At 39.0% G+C, this 19,490-nt stretch overlaps 1 protein-coding gene across 1 annotated transcript in view; it reads right to left on the bottom strand.

Annotated features, from left to right (window-relative positions):
• Nucleotides 1–748: 748 nt before the first annotated feature.
• GABRB1 (gamma-aminobutyric acid type A receptor subunit beta1) overlaps nt 749–19,490 on the bottom strand; it is a 606,042-nt gene continuing 587,300 nt past the window's right edge. The window contains exon 9 of the mRNA XM_075859522.1: nt 749–5,680. Coding sequence (XP_075715637.1) covers nt 5,333–5,680 — 348 coding nt within the window. The 3' untranslated portion in view covers nt 749–5,332. The remainder of the gene's footprint in view (nt 5,681–19,490) is intronic.

Here is a 19,490-nt window from a genome sequence, read left to right as displayed (position 1 = left end):
CTCCCAAGCCATCAAAGGTGATGTGCTCTTAGTACAACACCAAAAGCTGAGCAAGACTGACTGTTTTTATTACAATATTCTGTTTTGTCTCTGCATTTTGTCCTATGAAGCGCTTTGCCCTTTTGTTTTCCTTCAGAACAAATTATAAGTTGACAATGTAGTATCATAAGGGCACGTATATATGGCCATATGAAATGGATTGTACAGGGTTAGAAATACATGGCTTCTTTCTTCCAAAAATAGTGCCATACCCCTGTCCACAGGTTGTGTGTAGTACTGCAGCCAACACACTTCAATGGAGCTGACCTGCAATACAACAAAACCAATGGACAAGTGTGGTGCAGTTTCTAGAAGAAAGCAGCCATGCCGTATATTTGGAGCCAAGAATAGGATTGGATCTCCATCCTTTTAGGATCCACTCCTGGATTTTCCACTCCTGGATTTGCATCAAATTGTTGCCTTATTCGTACAGTGGAAATATTTAGCCAAAACAAGGATCGGATTGAATGAGAGGAGAAATGTAATTTATTTCTGCAAAAGGTTATTATTTTTCTTACTACAACAAGATTTTTGTGGAATTCTATTTTTAATGATGTATGTATTCATTTTCAATTAGCAAATCATAATATTAATAAAATCAAGAATTAGGTAACTTTATAATACAAGAATACAAAAATAATAATTTGTATTTTATTAGAATGAAAGGTTCCACAAATGTATTGTTTAACTAATACCATTACTGATATCTACATAAATGCATCATGAAATTTTTGTATTATTACATTACATTTACTCCATATGTATTAATATTACTTATACAATATAAAAAAATAATACAATTTATATTTTATTTATTTGTGTTATTTATTTATGTTGTTTTTTTTCTTTTCAGTTTTTACTTCTAGCAGTTTCTTGGGTCTGAATCTATTTCTATTACTGTCCTCAAGTGTCAGAATCTTGAACAGCTTTTAGGAGTGGGTAATGGATATTCAGAAGTTATGTTTGACTTAAACATTTCCCTTTCTTAGCAAAATAATACGCTGCGGATAGACGTTTTATGCTGGTAAATAGGACTTTTATACACCCTGATCCTACAGTGCAGCCCAGAGCTACATATTTCCAAGGCATGATGCGTTTTATTTCAAACCACAGTATGCTGTATCCCTGATATTTATGTTTTGTTTTTTTTCTTCATTGTACTCAATGGTGAAACAAGCAGTCGGAACTTCATGTAAAAACTCTGATTGCAGTTTTCCATTAAAGCAGTTTTAGAATAATTTTCTGGATCTGGTTACAAAAAAATTAAAATAAATTACAGTTCCTGTAAAACAGTGATAAAACAACATGTATTAAAAGCAGCTTTCCATGGTTCTGTCTGTGTGGTAGTAGGGCGGCTTTGTGCTGCACTAACAGTGAAATTTGGGCTTGGCCTAAAAAGAATTGTATTTATATCTCTCAGCTCAATGCGCATGATTTCCTTGTAAGCTGTAAATTGGTGAGGAGGTCTACTGATGTGATTGTTTCCCTTAGTATGATGATATCTAAGCCTATGTTCACATGCTTCATATGTGTTGCAGATTTTTATTACATAATCTGCATTGAAAATACGCAACAATGTACAAACAGTATTACGCATGGGAATTAGGCTGTTGTTATAAATCCTCATTCAAAAACAATGGAAATAATGCAATGGAAATGGTGAAATCCAAATCCCGAAATCTTTGGCTATATCCATAGTTATTTCTCCATTTGTGAACATAGCTTCAAGGGGTATGAGGGATTGTCAACTGCTTACGGTGCCATTGTGAGGGGGCAATTTATGGATTTAATTAAAAACAAAAAACAATGACCTACCATTCAATTTCCTTGTACAACCAACTGGATACTGTGGGCGAGCCACTAAAGGGTGGCCAGCCAGTCAGCCCTGCATTTAGAACTGAACATGTGTGAAGGGGATGATGGTGGAAGGAAATGGGGAACACTAGGAATTGGTGGAAACGGGGTCAAGGGAAAATTAAATTAATGAATGTCCGTCCGAAATTAGGGACCGAGGGTGGTGGGAAGCATTCTGAAACCCCTACCTTGGGCAAAAGGAGAGGTTATCCCATCCCTGAAGAAAATATCCCCTTACCTTTACTTGTGCAGTGTTTCATACTATGAACCCAGTATTAATATGTTTACATAGCTTCTTGCAGATAAAAATGAAGGTTCTCATATAGTGCAGCAATCCAGGACAAGGCTGTATGAATAACTCTTAGCTTAATGTGACAATTTATATGAGACATACACAAAAAAAAGGTACAAAATCTATGAAATCAGTAAGTAATTTACAAATACAATCTACAAGCATTGGGCAAAACATAGTCCCTAAAATGAAAGTAATACAAATTGACCGATATATAGATACCTGTAATTTATGTTTACAGCTCAGTTAAACTGTAAAATCTTCAGTAAAATTGTTTTTTCCCCCACTGATTGTGTATACATTAGGCACATATGTTCCTACTGTATATCAAACACATTTGCAATTTATATGTATCAATAACCCTGCAAAATATTGGCACCATGTACATATTAAAAAAATAACAAATAACTGAAACCCAATTATGCCACAATCCGCCATTGTGTCTCATTGATAAAAACAAATATATAAAAACAAGTTTTCTCTTGACCCTATATTACATTTTTACATTGTATACATATATATGTTTGTGTATATGTGAAATGTGAAACCGCTGATATAAATAGTCCACAGGTTCTCGTGTGAAACCTGAAAACAAGATATAAATTTGATCCAACCTTTTTCTATCTTTAATGTAACCTAACATTAAATCAATATAACTCAAGTGTAAAATAACTAAAATAAATTAAGGAAAATATTAGGGAAAATAAAAAAAATTACCCCATTATGGTTGCATAATTGTGCACAATGCTTAGTAAATATTTTATGGAGAAACATTTTGCCTGTATTGTAGCAGTATGTCTTTTTAAATCAATCTCTAGGAACTTTGCACACTTGGACTTAGCAATTTTATTACACTCGTCATTGTAAAATCAAAAATAAAATAAATGAAGCTCAAAAAAATTGTGAGGGCAACTCAGAGCTATTGCATTTTTAGGCAGTCTGTGTCATAGATATTTGGAATTTGACTGGTGCAGTGCAAGACCTTGATCTGCACTTCCCGAAGCCACTCCTTGACCGACTTGGCATCGCTTTGGGTTGTTGTCATGTAAGATGTGAAATTTCTCTTCATATTGAACTGTCTAAGAACAATAATCCAAGATGAACAGAAGGAGCCCCAAAGCATGTTGCAGACACCACTACACTTCACATTAGTTATCTGTGCTTTAGGTTATGATCTTTGTTGTCTTTGTGCCAAACAAGTCATTTAGAATTAAGACTAAAGAGCTCAAGTTTGGTATTATCGTATCATAAGTCAACTTTTACATGGTTCAATTTCTTCACAAAATTTAGTTAGGTTTGATGTTCTTGTTTGTAAGGAATGTCCTTCTGTCTTGTCACTTTACTTTTATGCTACAGATACATGCAAGTCATCAGTTATTACAAGAAATGATAGCTGCTTTGATAAGATTTTACCTTGCCCTGTCATCACTGGTCTGATCCTTCATGTTTTTATTTTTTAGATTACAGTCATTAGTGTTCTATGGTTATTCTGCCTCTGAAATTCTTTCAAACTCCACTCTTGTTTGCAATGATTCGAGTAGCTGATCTTTATTTGAGATGAATTAGAATCTATAGCGTTGATGGCAGGTATATGATGCTTTTAGACATTATTTTGAATGTTATAGGTTAATACTAAACAAAACTTCTGCCCCTATTGTACAAGCTAGTGCACACTCATACAACAAGGGGATTTTTTTTTCCATTAATTGCACGGTTGAAACTATCATTTTACTTTACATACAAGTAAAGCAAGTACGCAGGGACCATTATAGGTTTTTCTCTGCTGATGTATATTTTCTCATTTGTGTCTACACTTGTTAGTCACAAAGTATAATTCAGTGGAGGCACTAGTGTTGGTAAAGATAAAATCCCTGTCTCCCAGACTTAATGGACGGTCAGCATTCCGGTTACCACACAGAGGGTGCCATGTCCTGCAAGTAGTCTACTGAGAGTCAGCTAACAGACTACATAGATCAAGATCTACATACCTAAAATCAAGTAAACGAATACCCTCTAGACAACCGTTGTTCATTTAGTTGTTGGATTGTGATAACAGTAATCAGTTAGTATGAAATAGGAGTAAAAAATAAACCTTCATAGGAAAACCTCAATTATCAGAGCTGTCTCTTGTTCTGTAAAGGTCTTTTTTGTATGGAAAATTTTAGGGGCTAAACTGGCGCCGGCTACACAATCAACTGTTCTCTCCTTTCTTCACCTGACCACAACAAGCTTGGAAGCTACTGGGCTATCCCATGGCTTGTCATATTCATTTAAGGCTGTTAGAACATACAATTAAATCTCCAACACTGCTAAGCTACAACCCTGTAAGTACACCATTGTATTGTATATATTTGGGGGACAGGCTCAGTAATACAAATTTTCTTGGGTGCTCCATAACTCATTATTAACTCTGTCAGCTCTCTGGGCTCATCCATAGTATAGATGCCCCTATGACATTCAGTCCACTTTGTCCCTCTGTGCCGATCAAGCAGTTTAAAGGGGTATAGGCAGTGAACATTCATTTCTCAACGTAACATATATTACCTTCTACATTAGATCAGGAGTTTATTTAGATAAGATTATACCCTAAGTATGCCACCTGACATATTATATTGACTATGACAGTGATGTCTGATATGTCCATGTATTTGGTGTCCTATTACCAAAATTGTTGACGTGTAGCTGTAAACCTCAACTTGACTTTAATGGCAATTCTGTATTAGTAAAAAACAATGACTCGATGTTTAAAAAAGGCTTTTCAGGTAAATCTATTGAAAGTATAAAATGTGTGCAGACTGGTGGTCTAACCCCTTCTCTGCAATGTGTTGCTGGGACATTTCTTTAGCAGCCAAGAGGTTAGGATTGAAACACAATGTTTAATAAATGTATAAAGCTTTTCCTTACCATAATGTATTGGAGTCGGTTTTGTCTTCCAGTTCAGAAGACAACAAACTATTTTCAGTAAAAGCTAAGATCTTGCTTTCTAAAGAACCTACTGTTTGAAAATTAAATGTAGTGCGCAAAAACTAAAATCATTTTAATGGCTGAATATCTTACCTTGAATTTGCAGCACTATTGCTAATGCAGTTCCTTCAGGATCAGAAAAATAGAACTACTGTCTTCAAAATGGTGATCTAACTGCATGAGTTAGTGTACATAATAAAGCCAATACACAACATTAAAGAAAGTAAATGCAACAGGGAATATCATTCTCGACCATCTGTCTATACCATTGACATCAGTCAAATCAGGAATTTTAATTTTCATTTGAGAGGCGCTTCTCCTTAAACGCCCTTTTTTGTGAACTATGTGCCTATCCAAGTTGCTTCTGCTGTACATATCTCTATTGGCGATTGGCTTTCGGTACTGGATGCTTGCACTGTCATAGGAGAACATGGTGGCTCGTGGATCAATGGTACTAGTTAATACTTCTGATCCACTGACTTCATTTCGGATCTCAAGGGTTGTGAGCAGAATGTTTCCATGTGAATCAACCTGCAAAGAGAAAATCTTTTCAGCTATAAATCTTCACAGGTGCAGAAAGTTTTATATATATATATCAAAGCGTGCCATTTTATTCAAATTTTTTTTAAAACATGTATTTAACAATTCTTTTAATTATCAAATTAGATTAAAAAATTAACTCTTCTGTTTATAAAATGCACATTTAATTGTTAAAGAACTACCATAAATAATAAAGAGAGGGTCCTTTAGTGTACAGTAAAAATGTACATTTTGTTTTTTAATATTGTGTTTTCATGAGATTACCACAGCATAGCAGGTTTAGGATCTAGGCCTGTACTTTAACTTGGGCTTAGTAGCCCAGTGGACGGTCTCACTCAATGATGGACATCCTTCTCAGTAACTCAATGATGGACAGCCTTCTCAGTAACTCAATGATGGACAGCCTTCTCAGTAACACAATGATGGACCGCCTTCTCAGTAACTCAATGATGGACCGCCTTCTCAGTAACTCAATGATGGACAGCCTTCTCAGTAACTCAATGATGGACCGCCTTCTCAGTAACTAAATGATGGACAGCCTTCTCAGTAACTCAATGATGGACCACCTTCTCAGTAACTAAATGATGGACAGCCTTCTCAGTAACTCAATGATGGACAACTTTCTCAGTAACTCAATGATGGACAGCCTTCTCAGTAACTCAATTATGGACAGCCTTCTCAGTAATTCAATGATGGACAGCCTTCTCAGTAACTCAATGATGGACAGCCTTCTCAGTAACTCAGTGATGGACAGCCTTCTCAGTAACTCAATGATGGACAGCCTTCTCAGTAACTTAATGATGGACAGCCTTCTCAGTAAGCATGCATACAGAGATATCTGTCAATCACTGAATAGGATCGCCCACTGGACACCTAAGTCCAGAGAGAGCAGCAATTTAGATGTATAAATGACAAGTTACACTAAATCTTAACCCATACAAATACATATCTTTTCTGCGTCTCCTGCTCTATAACATACTGCCTGCAGACTGCATTTTCAATGTGACAGGTTCCCTTTAATTGAACACAACAAATACCAGTGTCACTTGCATGAGCACAAAGGATGCCTCCCTGACAAACATCATTTCAAATTAAAACCCCTATTTGAAATTGGCAAATAGAAAGAAAAAGTTAAAATGGGTGAAATATTACAAGTATTAGACAGTGGATGACTGGACAGTCACCAGGATTATGCTGCCCTATCTGGGGGCAGCATGAAGTAGTGCCAGAGACCCTGATTTAAACGCTATATCACTCACTTTTTAGCGTTCAGTCATATTTGTTAAAAACATCTTTTCTCCAGCAGCTAATATTCATGAGCTGCGGCTGACCCCACCCACAGGCCGCTGATTGACAGCTTTCTCCCCATACTAGGCATATGGAGAAAGCTGCCCATCAGCGTCAGGTGGGCAGACCTAGCTGGCACCACTTTATGCTGCCCTCAGATAGGGCAGTAAAAACCTGGTGACGAATTCTCTTTAAGTTGTTTGGAAATTCTATATGAGGCAAAGCAAACAAAACGATGATGGAAGAGTGCTTGATGCTTTCTATCAAGCATGGAAAAAGAGAATGTAATAGCATGGGTCTACATTAGTGCTGGTAAATTGGAAGATTTTCTAACAGCGCAGGAAATAAAAAAAACTGAAAGGTCACCCCTCTATAGTTTACATCATGACATCCCTGGTAAAACAAACCTGATTGGTTTGAATTTTTAATCATATCATAGGACAACGATCCAAAGCATACCCTCAAACGGGAGCTGGAGTACTGTCTGTGATGGACTGGATAACCTTCTCAACCCTAGCTGTTATATGGGCTTCACAAAAGATTTTTAGGCTCTTTTCACATCTGTGCTCGTATTTCCGTTATCTTGTTCCGTCATAGGAAAAGAATAACGGAAGTGCTGTATCCAAAAGTTCCGTAGCATGCTGCGCTATTTTGTCCAGCATTTTTTTACCACATCTGTGCCAGGGGCTGCTAACGGAGCTTTCAACACAGATGTGAACACAGCCTTAAAAGACATTTGCACCTCTTGGAAGATCTAGAGATGTATAAAGTTTGATAAATAGGACAATTATGTGAAATAAAATCATGTAATAACCCACAAAAATACATTATTTAAAAAACCAAGACATTTTGTATTGCTTCCAAACTTTTGCAGATCTGTGTATACATTATATCTTGTAGGTCTCCTTTAAGACATTTAGTAAGAAATAACCGTTGACCACTTTTTCTATGCACATGATATAAAATAAAGGCAATTCCTATCGCAGCAATCGTCAAATGAATGGAGGCTTAAAGCTCCTAAATCATTTTTTTCTTGTTAGGTTTAATTATCTGGCTTAAGAGTCTTCGTTTTCACAGATTCTTTATATCTCAATGGAATAACTTGGATAACTAAGCCTTGGATATTGTAAACCCTTCACTAATATTCCCCTTTTCCAGCTCAGACCCCTCTTCTGACATCCTCTGTATCTGTACACTCCATTAATAGAGCAACCGCTGTCTTTCCTCATTAACTTCACCACCTACCCTCTCCATCCATGTTTTCATTGCTGCCCTTGCCAGCCAAGGTCCTTTATCAGTTCGCCTCTCATCCAACTGCTTGAACAATCCATATACAATATGAACTGTGTAACAATCTCTCTTCCTTTTTTGATCACATCATTATTAGTTTGGATTCCAATTGAACCATTTAATCGCAACTACTTGCTAAAGTTCTTTCTCTTTGTCAGTCCCTTACTGGCACGTATCATGTTCTACTCAAGGCACGTACCATATTCCTGGATGGACACTTAAGGCCCTTTTACGCTGGCCAGTTATTGGGCAACGAGCATTCATAGAACACTCGTTGCTGATAATTGCCCTGTGTAAACAGGGCAGTGATCAGCAAATGAACGAGCAAGCGCTCTCTTAAGTGCCTACAATCTCCTCAATCTCTTGTGTTTTTTCCATTTACACATATGGTGTTGCCATCTTTCCAGTATATTTGTTTTTAATCCATTTACATACCAATGACACTACAATTTATTTTAACATCCTGCTATCTTATGTCATTATCTATCAGCTGTTTCCTATGCCATGTTCTCTTGCTCCTTAAAATTCATAAGTTCCTGGCCTTTCTCCATAAATTCCACAGTTTACAATAAAAATGTATTGTTATTAATTTTAAATAATGTTGGAAGGGCTGCCGATCAAGGTGATATTCACTATAGGGAATGTGGAATGTGCTATGTAAATGCTTTTAAGGGAGGAATGGTGGACTTGCAAGAGAGACATTGTCTCTCTTTAATTTTATGATCAATACAATTCACAGGAAATATATTTTTTGGGGAAAAAGTGTTATCAATCCAGTTAAAGGATTATCCGTGCCTATCACTCTGGAAAACTTTGCAAAAGTATTTCTAAAGACTTTAATCAATGAGCTGTGAGACAAATAATTCACAAATGGAAAATTTTTTATAAATCAACATCACTGAATTTCCATCCTCCCAATGAGTGATCATTATGCCTACATTCAGACAAGCCTGTGCAACCTCGGATGGGAAAAACGGATGTTTTTCATGTCCGAGGTGCACCTGTGCAGGACGCGTTTTCACGGATCCCTCATTGACTAGTGTCTATGGAGGGATGCATGAAAACGCAAGAAAATAGGTCATGTCCTATTTTTCCACAGACCCTTCACATTCCCCATTGAAACAACGTCCGTGTGAACGGCTCCATTGAAATACATGTGTCTGTGTGACGGCTGTTGTTTCAACGGTCATCACAAGGGTGAGTTACACGCTCGTCTGAATGAGCCCTAAGGGTCTGCAGCCTTCTGGTAAACTGATTAACATCAGTGTTCATAATAGAAGGAAGGTAACAACTTCTTCAATATCACTGCTTATTTTATGGGAAACTCCAGTAAAAAAGAGTTTCCCATTGTATTTTACACAAAAACTAGGGATGACCCTGATAGCTGGCGGGCAACAAACATCCAATGAGGAAAACAAATGTGCCTGAACGCACACAATACCCAGCTTTCCCAGCTATCACAGCGTGTAGGTAAATAATTAATAATTTACTTTTATTAGGTATAACTAAAAAGATAGCAAAGTGGGACACACAACATATAAATTAAAAATAGCCAAAGTTGACCAGCAAGTAGGTATATAAAGAAGCGTGATTGTATTTGAGTGGCGTGCACATAAGCACTGGTGTAGCAGACCAGCGGCAGTCGTACGTTATGCCGCTGATTCTAACAATATCATTGCTGGCCTAACTCTGAATTAAAATTAGCACAAAAGCCCCCCCCCCCCCCCCCGACATGTTTCGCTACAAATGCAGCATCCTCAGGGGTATAATGGGGCTAATGATGGCGTGCACGAGATTTCCTTCTCTTTAAAACCTCGTAGATGACGTAAGTAGGTGTGTGGTGTGGCCCGGACCAATGGAGATGCCTAGAAAGCCTCACACCTTCAGCCTCTGTGATGGACGTAAATGCCTTCCAATGAGAGGACGGGACTCGCGGCCAATCCCAACACCAAAAGCGGCTGTCAGAAAGAATAAGTATGAGAGTGTCTGTGCATGACACTATACTTAGAAAAATAGACAGCAGAAGAGATTGAATGGAGTGCCAATAGTGGCAAGTATATTGTTGATCAAATAGCTCTCATGATGTCAAAAGGTGTCAACAGCGTATCCCTGAGCGTGAAGAGAGACCTAATTTAAGTTGAGTAATGCCCCAAAACTGTAGGGAAGTGGTAATACCATTATGGAAGGATCGAATGTGCTGAGAGAGAGGAGTATCCTCTTTAGTATTGATGGTACTTATATGTTTTGAAATCCTTCTTCTTAGTTGTTGGACAGTTTTCCCAACGTATAGTTTAGGGCATGGAAATTTGGCAGCATATATTACTCCACTGCTCTGGCAATTGATAAACTCTTTTATCTGAAAGGATTTGCCATCAAGCGGATTGCAGAAACTCTTCATGGTAGACATGTAGGGACAGAAGGAGCATCTCCCACACGGGTGAGAGCCTATAACCGGGGAAGAGAGTCAGGTCTTTCATGAGATGGAAGATGTAGAAAAATGGCTGTGAACCAAAAATTCTCTGAGGTTCTTACCTCTACGATATGTTATACTAGGAGAATTGGAGATAGCCTCTCTAAGATCTGAATCAGCTTGTAGAATGGGCCAATATTTGCGTAAAATACTGTGGATTTGAGAGGAACAGATATCAAAATTACCAACAGATCTAACAATAGGCGGAGATGTAGTTGATTTCCTACTAGCACCATACAGAATATCTTCCCTCATAGTGGCCTTCGCTCTTGCATATGCCCTGTGTAGAACCTTTTTAGGGTACCCTCGTGCTAGGGACTTAAGATACAAAGTATCACATTCCCGTTGAAAGGTATTCTCGTCTGAGCAGTTCCTTCTCGCCCTCAGGTATTGGCCAATCGGAATACCCTTTTTGAGAGCAGGTGGATGGAAGCTCTCCCAGTGTAGAAAACTGTTAGTAGCAGTCGATTTGTATGTACACTGCCACCAGGATCCAGGGAGATTTTGAGATCAAGGAAATGTATTTCCTTTTCATGTATTTCGGAAGTGAATCTCACCCCGATGTTGTTGGTATTAAGGATATCCATGAAATCAAAGAAAAGGTTCTTGTCACCATTCCAAAAAATAAGACTATCATCTATATACGTTCCCCAGAAAAGAATATGAGATGTGAAAAAAGCAAATCATCAGTGAAAACTAAAGTGTCTTCCCACCACCCTAAAAATAAATTGGCATAAGTGGGTGCACAAAGAGTGCCCATAGCAGTGCCTTTAAGTTGATTGTGTGAAAATTCTGAGTAAGTAAAAATTTGAGAAGTGATAGGATAAATTTGTTGTGGGCCTGAAACTGAATGCCTTTGGTGCTCAAAAAGTGTTGTATAGCATCAAGACCTAGATTATGCTGGATATTGGTGTAAAGAGATTCAACATCAATGCTTGCTATCATGGTGGTGGTAGTAACATTAATCTCCTGGATCCTGGTGAGAGTGACCTTGGTGTCCCGCAAATATGGAGGAATAGCTGTGACAAAGGATGAAAGGACTTCGTCTATGTACATACTGATACCTTGAGTGAGATTGTTGTTGCCAGACACAATAGGTCTACCTGGCATGGGTCGAATGCATTTGTGTAATTTGGGCAGTGCATAAAAGGTGGAGATGGTAGGACTGGGATTATACATCCTTTTAAACTCATCAATATAAATTAGACCCTGTAACTTAGCTTCAGTCAGGAGAAGTCGTAGTTCAGCTCGAAAGCTATTAGTAGAGTTACACGCTCGTCTGAATGAGCCCTAAGGGTCTGCAGCCTTCTGGTAAACTGATTAACATCGGTGTTCATAATAGAAGCGAGGCAACAACTTCTTCAATATCACTGCTTATTTTATGGGAAACTCCAGTAAAAAAGAGTTTCCCATTGTATTTTAACACTACAACTGGCAAACTTCTAACAAGAAAAAAGTAGAAAAATCCTCCAGCTCACCTGACACACTCCAGTGTGTCGTTGATAGCGCCCGGATCCTCGTGTCGGCACACGGAGTATCAAGTAGAAACAAGGGAAGAAGGTAGGATCCAGCGCTGAGGCGTTAAAATGGAATTCAATTTTCCAAGTTTAATTGTTGATTAAAAGGAAGTCCAGTGGTATAAGGTCCTGGGTGTATAGAAGTTGAGGGAGGGTATCCTCTTAGGCCTACGCGTTTCGGACGACGCTGCGTCCTTAGACTTGGCTGTGTCTAAGTCTAAGGACGCAGCGTCGTCCGAAACGCGTAGGCCTAAGAGGATACCCTCCCTCAACTTCTATACACCCAGGACCTTATACCACTGGACTTCCTTTTAATCAACAATTAAACTTGGAAAATTGAATTCCATTTTAACGCCTCAGCGCTGGATCCTACCTTCTTCCCTTGTTTCTACTTGGCAAACTTCTAACTTAACAATTCATTTATTTATTTTTTTTGTGGGGAATGTGAACAAAAACCCAGCAATTAAGACATTGTTGTTTTCTTGCATTTTATTTTATACCATTGACCGTGCGGTGTAAATAATCTGTAACCTCTACTCCTCAAGTCGTTGCAATTATGATGATACCAAATATTATTGCTTTCAACAGGTTGAGAAAAAGCCTTGGTGGCACAGTGTAGGTATAAAATAAGAAGAGATTTAAAATGGTATTCACCTCTTGGCTATTTATGACATATTCACAAGATCTGCCATAAGTGTCTGATAGATGCGGGTCCCACCTTTGGGAACTGCCTACTGTATATCTCTAAAATGGGGTCCTCTGACCACCATCCTACCTTCTTCAGCTGTTGCTGGGGGCCAGCCACTAGGTTACGAGGTAGCCAGGTCTCCTGGAAACAGCAGTAGTTTTGCTATGCTGTTTTTAGAACAGCAACAGTTTTGCTATTCTATTTGTGGAAATCCCATAGAAATAAAAAGGAGTTAGGCAAACAGCAAAGCACAGTGAAAAACTGCTGCCTCCATAACTCCCGAGTTCAGGAAACATTGTAGTCCGATGTGCTACATTTTTTCCGTAACTTCTTATAAATTCTATAGGAGTTCTGGAAACAGCGTAGCAAAACGAGCTTGGCTGTTTTAAAAAAACTCAGCCACCTTGTAACATAGTGGCTGGAGCCCAGCAACAGCAGCAGATGGTATGACAGGGGCCAGGGGGATCCATTCTAGAGATAGGTGCGGGACTCATATCTATTAAACAGTTATGGCATATCTTGTGGATATGCCATAAATGTCTGAGATGGGAACACCCTTTTAATAACGATCCTGGATCGGCACAGGATTGTCACCTGCATTGTGATGAAGGGCAGGAGCAGTTTATAACTGACTACCAAGGAGAGGAAAATGTTGGTTGTGATGCATAGCTGGATTATTGCAGGTTAGGTCAAGTTCTGATTTATTTGTTTCAAACTATTGACATGGAGGAGAGGGAGTTGAAGGAAATAGGATTTTTTTAAAATAAAGTTTACAAAAAGACCCTCTAGATGAGTTAGAAAGACTACTGAAAGAATGTTATATGAGTCAAACCATGTGAAAGAATGAGTTAAAAATTATTATTTTTTATTTATATGAGAAATGTGTATTGTCAAAAAAACAAAACACTACATTGCATCAACAGAACCTCATCTGGATCATGACAATTAGTGGTGACATGGTTTGGACTTTTTTGCATCCACAGGACCAGGGTGGCTTGCCATTATTGAGGGTACTATAAATTGTGGATTTTGCCAGTCATTTCTACTGTGGTGAAACCCACCAATAGTAAAACAAAGCTCAGCAGAACAACAGTCCTACATACACACAGATGTGAGTCCACAAAAAAAATGGATGAAGCAAATGAAACTCTGAATGCCCAAGTTAAAGTCCAGACCTTAGTCCAATAGACATGTAGTATCGGGATCTAAAGCAGGGTGTTTATGCAAGCAAATCCACCATCATTCATGCTTTGAAGAAGTTCTGATATTAAGAATATGACACAATTACTCCAATCCTATCAACATTTTTTATAAACATTCTCTTTAAAGAGGCTCTGTCACCAGATTTTGCAACCCCTATCTCCTATTGCAGCAGATCGGCGCTGCAATGGAGATAAGAGTAAAGTTTTTTGTTTTTTTTTAAACGAGCTGTAATGGCAGGGGGTAGGGAGACGGACAAGTGAGCCCTAATCTACCCGCCACTCTGTCCCTGCCTACTTGCAACGACCCGCCCTAGGCGACGGGGTACAACTGGGCGGCGGTCCCTGCGCTCAGTAAGTGCGCGACAAACACGACAAACATACAAAGGAACACAAGCAAGGAAAAGGGGCCGTTGTCCACGGCAACACCGTGAGCAACCAGAGTGGTGAACGAGCCGAGTCAAGCCAGGAGTGTGCGAGGTACAAAACGAAAAGCAGAAGAGTAGTCGGTAAGCCAGGGTCTGTATGGAGCAGGATCAAAAATAGCAGGAGCTGTAGCTGGGCCAGGAAACCACAAGGAAAGAATCACAAGCACCGAGGGACAGGAAGTGCAGGCTTAAATAGACCGAGGGCGGGAGCTAGCTGAGTCTGGCCAGGTTACGATAGGCTCTCCCACTCCTAAGCCTGCCAGCCTGAATGGTGGAAGCAGGAGTCAGTCTCAGGGATGTATTCTCAGGTTCTGACTGATTAGTTCTGGGAGTTAACCCCGAAGCTGTGCCTGGCAGATCCTTTACACGAGCATTTTTGGCCAAGTTATGACCATTTTTATATTTATGTAAATGAGGCTTTCTAAAGTACAACTGGGCGTGTTTAAAGTAAAAGTACAACCGGGCGTGTTTAAAGTAAAAGTACAACTGGGCGTGTATTGTGTTCGTTACATCGGGGCGTTTTTACTTCTTTTACTAGCTGGGCGTTGTGTATAGAAGTATCAGCCACTTCTCTTCACAACGCCCAGCTTCTGGCAGTGCAAAGACACAGCGTGTTCTCGAGAGATCACGCTGTGACGTCACTCACTTCCTGCCCCAGGTCCTGCATCGTGTCGGACCAGCGAGGACACATCGGCACCAGAGGCTACATTTGATTCTGCAGCAGCATCGGCGTTTGCAGGTAAGTCGATGTAGCTACCTACCTGCAAAGGCTGATGCTGCTGCAGAATCAACTGTAGCCTCTGGTGCCGATGTGTCCTCGCTCGTCCGACACGATGCAGGACCTGGGGCAGGAAGTGAGTGACATCACAGCGTGATCTCTCGAGAACACGCTGTGTCTTTGCACTGCCAGAAGCTGGGCGTTGTGAAGAGAAGTGGATGATACTTCTATACACAACGCCCAGCTAGTAAAAGAAGTAAAAACGCCCCGATGTAACGAACACAATACACGCCCAGTTGTACTTTTACTTTAAACACGCCCAGTTGTACTTTAGAAAGCCTCATTTACATAAATATAAAAATGGTCATAACTTGGCCAAAAATGCTCGTTTTTTAAAAAAAAACACGTTACTCTTATCTCCATTGCAGCGCCGATCTGCTGCAATAGGAGATAGGGGTTGCAAAATCTGGTGACAGAGCCTGTTTAAGGCTTTACTTCTCAGAGGTCATAGCAGTTACACCCAAAGCAAATGTTCCCATACATTTCCTGAAAACATTACTTAATGTTAGATCATGTAGAAGTAGAATTGAATGTAGGATTTTTTTGCAGCTCCTCAAACAGGCAGACTTGTGCTCTTCTTTCATAGAACGCAAGAGTTCATTTTCTCCGGATAGCTTTAATTTTTGGCTGGCAGAGTGGTGGTGCTAAGCCATGGAACAGGGTTTTACATATTTTGTCTCCTATTTCAGACCCAGTAGTGGGGGGAGACTCCTTCTGCAACCAGTTGTCTTAGGGTCAGTTCACACAGAGTTTTTTGACACGTTTTTTGAAGCGGAAACCGCGTCGGAAAACGGGCCTAAAAACATCCAAAAAGGCCTCCCATTGATTTCAATGGGAGGCGGAGGTGTTTTTTCCACCGACATGGCTGATCTACTAGAACACATTATATGGGAATTCTTAATATATTTCTTAGTTTTAATTGCAATATGAAACAAAATTAGTTCACGGAAGTGAGCGATGTTTAAGGAATGTATAGCTTTGATTTATTTTTTTGTGGATTTTCTATGTTTAGTGCTCCTTTAATTCAGAGGCCTCATGTCTGTTTTTTTACTTTCAAAATTTCTATTAAAAATGTTCTTTTTGTACTTATATATTTATTGATTTGTTCACTGTAGACATTTAGATTATAAGTCAGAGAACCGAACTATTACAAAACAGAGAAAAGTAGTGTGATATTTCCTGGTATCATGCTATTCTCTTGGCAGAAAGAACATCTCGAGCAGGTGAAGGTGATATTTTGTCTAATAAATACTACATTGATTTTAAAATAGTCAGCAGAAAAATAATAGAGATGAATGGTAGGACAATGAGTTTAAGGCTGAATTTAGAAAAAGAGGGTCAGACTTACTAGCCTCGGTAAAGATTGAGAAATAACTTTGGATACAAAAGTACTGAATTATAAGATATTTGCAGAATCCCATGACTAAGAAACCAGGGACCAATTCTCAGTTGATTTTTATATTTTCATCTGTCATGTTTGGCATATTACATGCAGCTAATAGATTATATTATAAATAATATAACTATTTTATAGTTTTGTGTGTGAGCTGGTAGCATATGATATTTCCATGTGTAGTATGGATATATGGTGACTGCTGTGAAGTGTCCTACTCATGGCCTGCAAATCACTGAAAGTAGAAAAAACTAGGATAGTTTTTATTCCTGTAAGCCAATGTAAATTGTGGATATTAGGGTTCAAACCTAATTTAGCAATCTGTTGGTTCTAGAAATGCAACATAGGGAAAAGCTATATATTTGCCCTAGATTTTTGTCCTATATAAACTTAATACAGCCAGGATTCGTTCTGAAGCAAGAGAACAGTTTCTTCCTTGCTTAAGGCTTTTTGTCAAATAAGCTAAAGTTGGATAGGCCCCTACTTTTTTTTTTTTTTTTTGTATAGTTATTCATAATAAATCACACTGACTGAACTAAACCAATGGCTCTTGTCAAGGGCAAGAAGTCCTGTGGAACTTAGAGATACTATATTATTAATTGTAAAAAATTGATATATCAATAGATTTGGGTGCTCAGCTTTAAGCTTGTTCATAGTAGAGTAGGGACTAGGCTAAAATGTCTCTGTGATGCCTTTCATTTGTTTTGGTCTTCAGGCTTTTTCAGTCATATGTCTTTGATCTCCGTAACTATATCCACTCATTTTGCTACTATCAGTCCTTTTCCTCATTTTTCATAAAAATTAACATTCTTTTAGGATATTTTAGGTTTGCTTATCAGAGGAACTTTGCGCTTGCAAGCTCTTGGACATAATTACTAAAGCGGATGTGTCATCATAATATGCTGCCCTTAAACAAGGCAGCATAGTATGGAGACAGGTCCTCTGCACTATCAGTCCAAACAGCACAAAACAAAATAGTGTCATTTGGCTAAAGGGCGCTAACAAAACTTACAGCAGACTCGTAGTTATGAATCTGCTGTATTCATGTGGGATGCACTTCCTCCACCACTCTCTGCCTCCTTCTGCACCTCTGAGCAGTGACTAATGGCCGCCATATTTCTGCATATATACACGGCAGCCATCACTCACTGGTGAGAGCGGTGGGGAGCGGCAGGGGGGAGCGCTCTCCTTATGAATACAGCAAACTCATGAAATTACATGTGCTTTATTTTTTGTTATCTGCTACTAACTAAAAAGCACAATATTTATTTATGCCATTTGGGCTAATAGTGCAGTGGACCTGTCCCCAAACTATGCTGCCCTTAAACATTGTAGCATAGTATGATGACAGATTGCCTCTAAACAGTTACCTATCTAGAAGGATTCTGTAATCTGATATATAAACACCTAATTTTTTTTGTGAAGCTGGGCTGGTGATCACCAAACAGCACAGCAAACAGCTGATATTGCCAGAATAAGTTACATGGCAGCTATTCAAATGTATAGCCATCCATGTATTACATCTGCCAAAGCCATAACAGCTGCTCTCTGGTGTGGGGAATAGAGGGGTCCCTGTACCCCACTGTATGATATCTATATTCTCTAAGAGGGCCTATGGACAAGAAGACTTCAATGGATTTGCAAGTCCAGTTTGTATTTTGTCATTTTTCCCAACCTACCACCTGGCTAATAAACTTTGTGGATGGGAAAGAGTTGATTGCATAAGAACACAATAGAAAGATCAGCAATCCTAATCTCAGAAGACTTCGACACCTACACAGTCTAATCGCAGAAGAGAGGATGAACCTGCAGAAAAACACTTATCTTAAATGTATTCAAATGGAACAAATTCACGCATAAACATCAGTAATTAGATCCAGAGATAAACATGAAAAGGTAAGATCAAAGGCAGTCCATAAAACATATAAAAACAATTATGTTGAGAGTATATTCTCAAAGGGGGTCTTAGTGAATGGTGCTGTTTCTCCAGTTACTTCAGGTACACAGCTAATATTAAATCCTATCCTTTATCAAAAGCCATCCTCCACAAATGTAATATAAGAAGATAGTCACGTTATATTGCAGCTCTTATCCTGTAGATACTGGGTAGGATTCGTTCACATCTGCGCTAGGTCTCCGTTTCATCAGAGCTTTCCGTTGGAATGAAGCCATGACAGACACAAATGGAAACCATAGGTTTCCGTTTCCATCACTATTGATTTCAATGGTGATGGATCCGGTGCCAATGGTTTTCGTTTGTCTTCATTGTGCAAGGGTTCCTTCGTTTTGACATACTCAATAGCGTAGTCGACCACGGTATTGATTCCGTCAAAAAGATGGCACCCTTGCACAATGGAGACAAACGGAAACCATTGGCACCGGATCTATCACCATTGAAATCAATGGTAATGGAAACGGAAAACCTATGATTTCCGTTTGTGTCTGTCAGGGCTCCGTTCCGATGGAAAGCTCAGATGGAACGTCGGAACGGAGCCCTAGCGCAGATGTGAACGAAGCCATAACTAACAAAATTTTCACAGTTCTTGAGTCTCTCGGCTAATTTAAAGATGTTGCAAGGTTTAGGAAACCCATTGTCATATACTCTATTAGGTCATTCTGAGTTAATAGAGGGGAGTCTCTCATTTAGGACCTCCATGAATAAGTAGGTCCATTGAGCAGCTCTGGAGGACCTAACACATCAGTGCATTACATGAATAGCCCATTGATTTGAAAGGGCAACATGTATCTATG

The sequence above is a fragment of the Rhinoderma darwinii genome, chromosome 1, assembly GCF_050947455.1.
Source record: "Rhinoderma darwinii isolate aRhiDar2 chromosome 1, aRhiDar2.hap1, whole genome shotgun sequence".
Classification (NCBI taxonomy): Eukaryota; Metazoa; Chordata; class Amphibia; order Anura; family Rhinodermatidae; genus Rhinoderma; species Rhinoderma darwinii.
The sequence above is the reverse complement of the archived record's forward strand: the minus strand, read 5'-3'. Positions and strand labels throughout refer to the sequence as shown.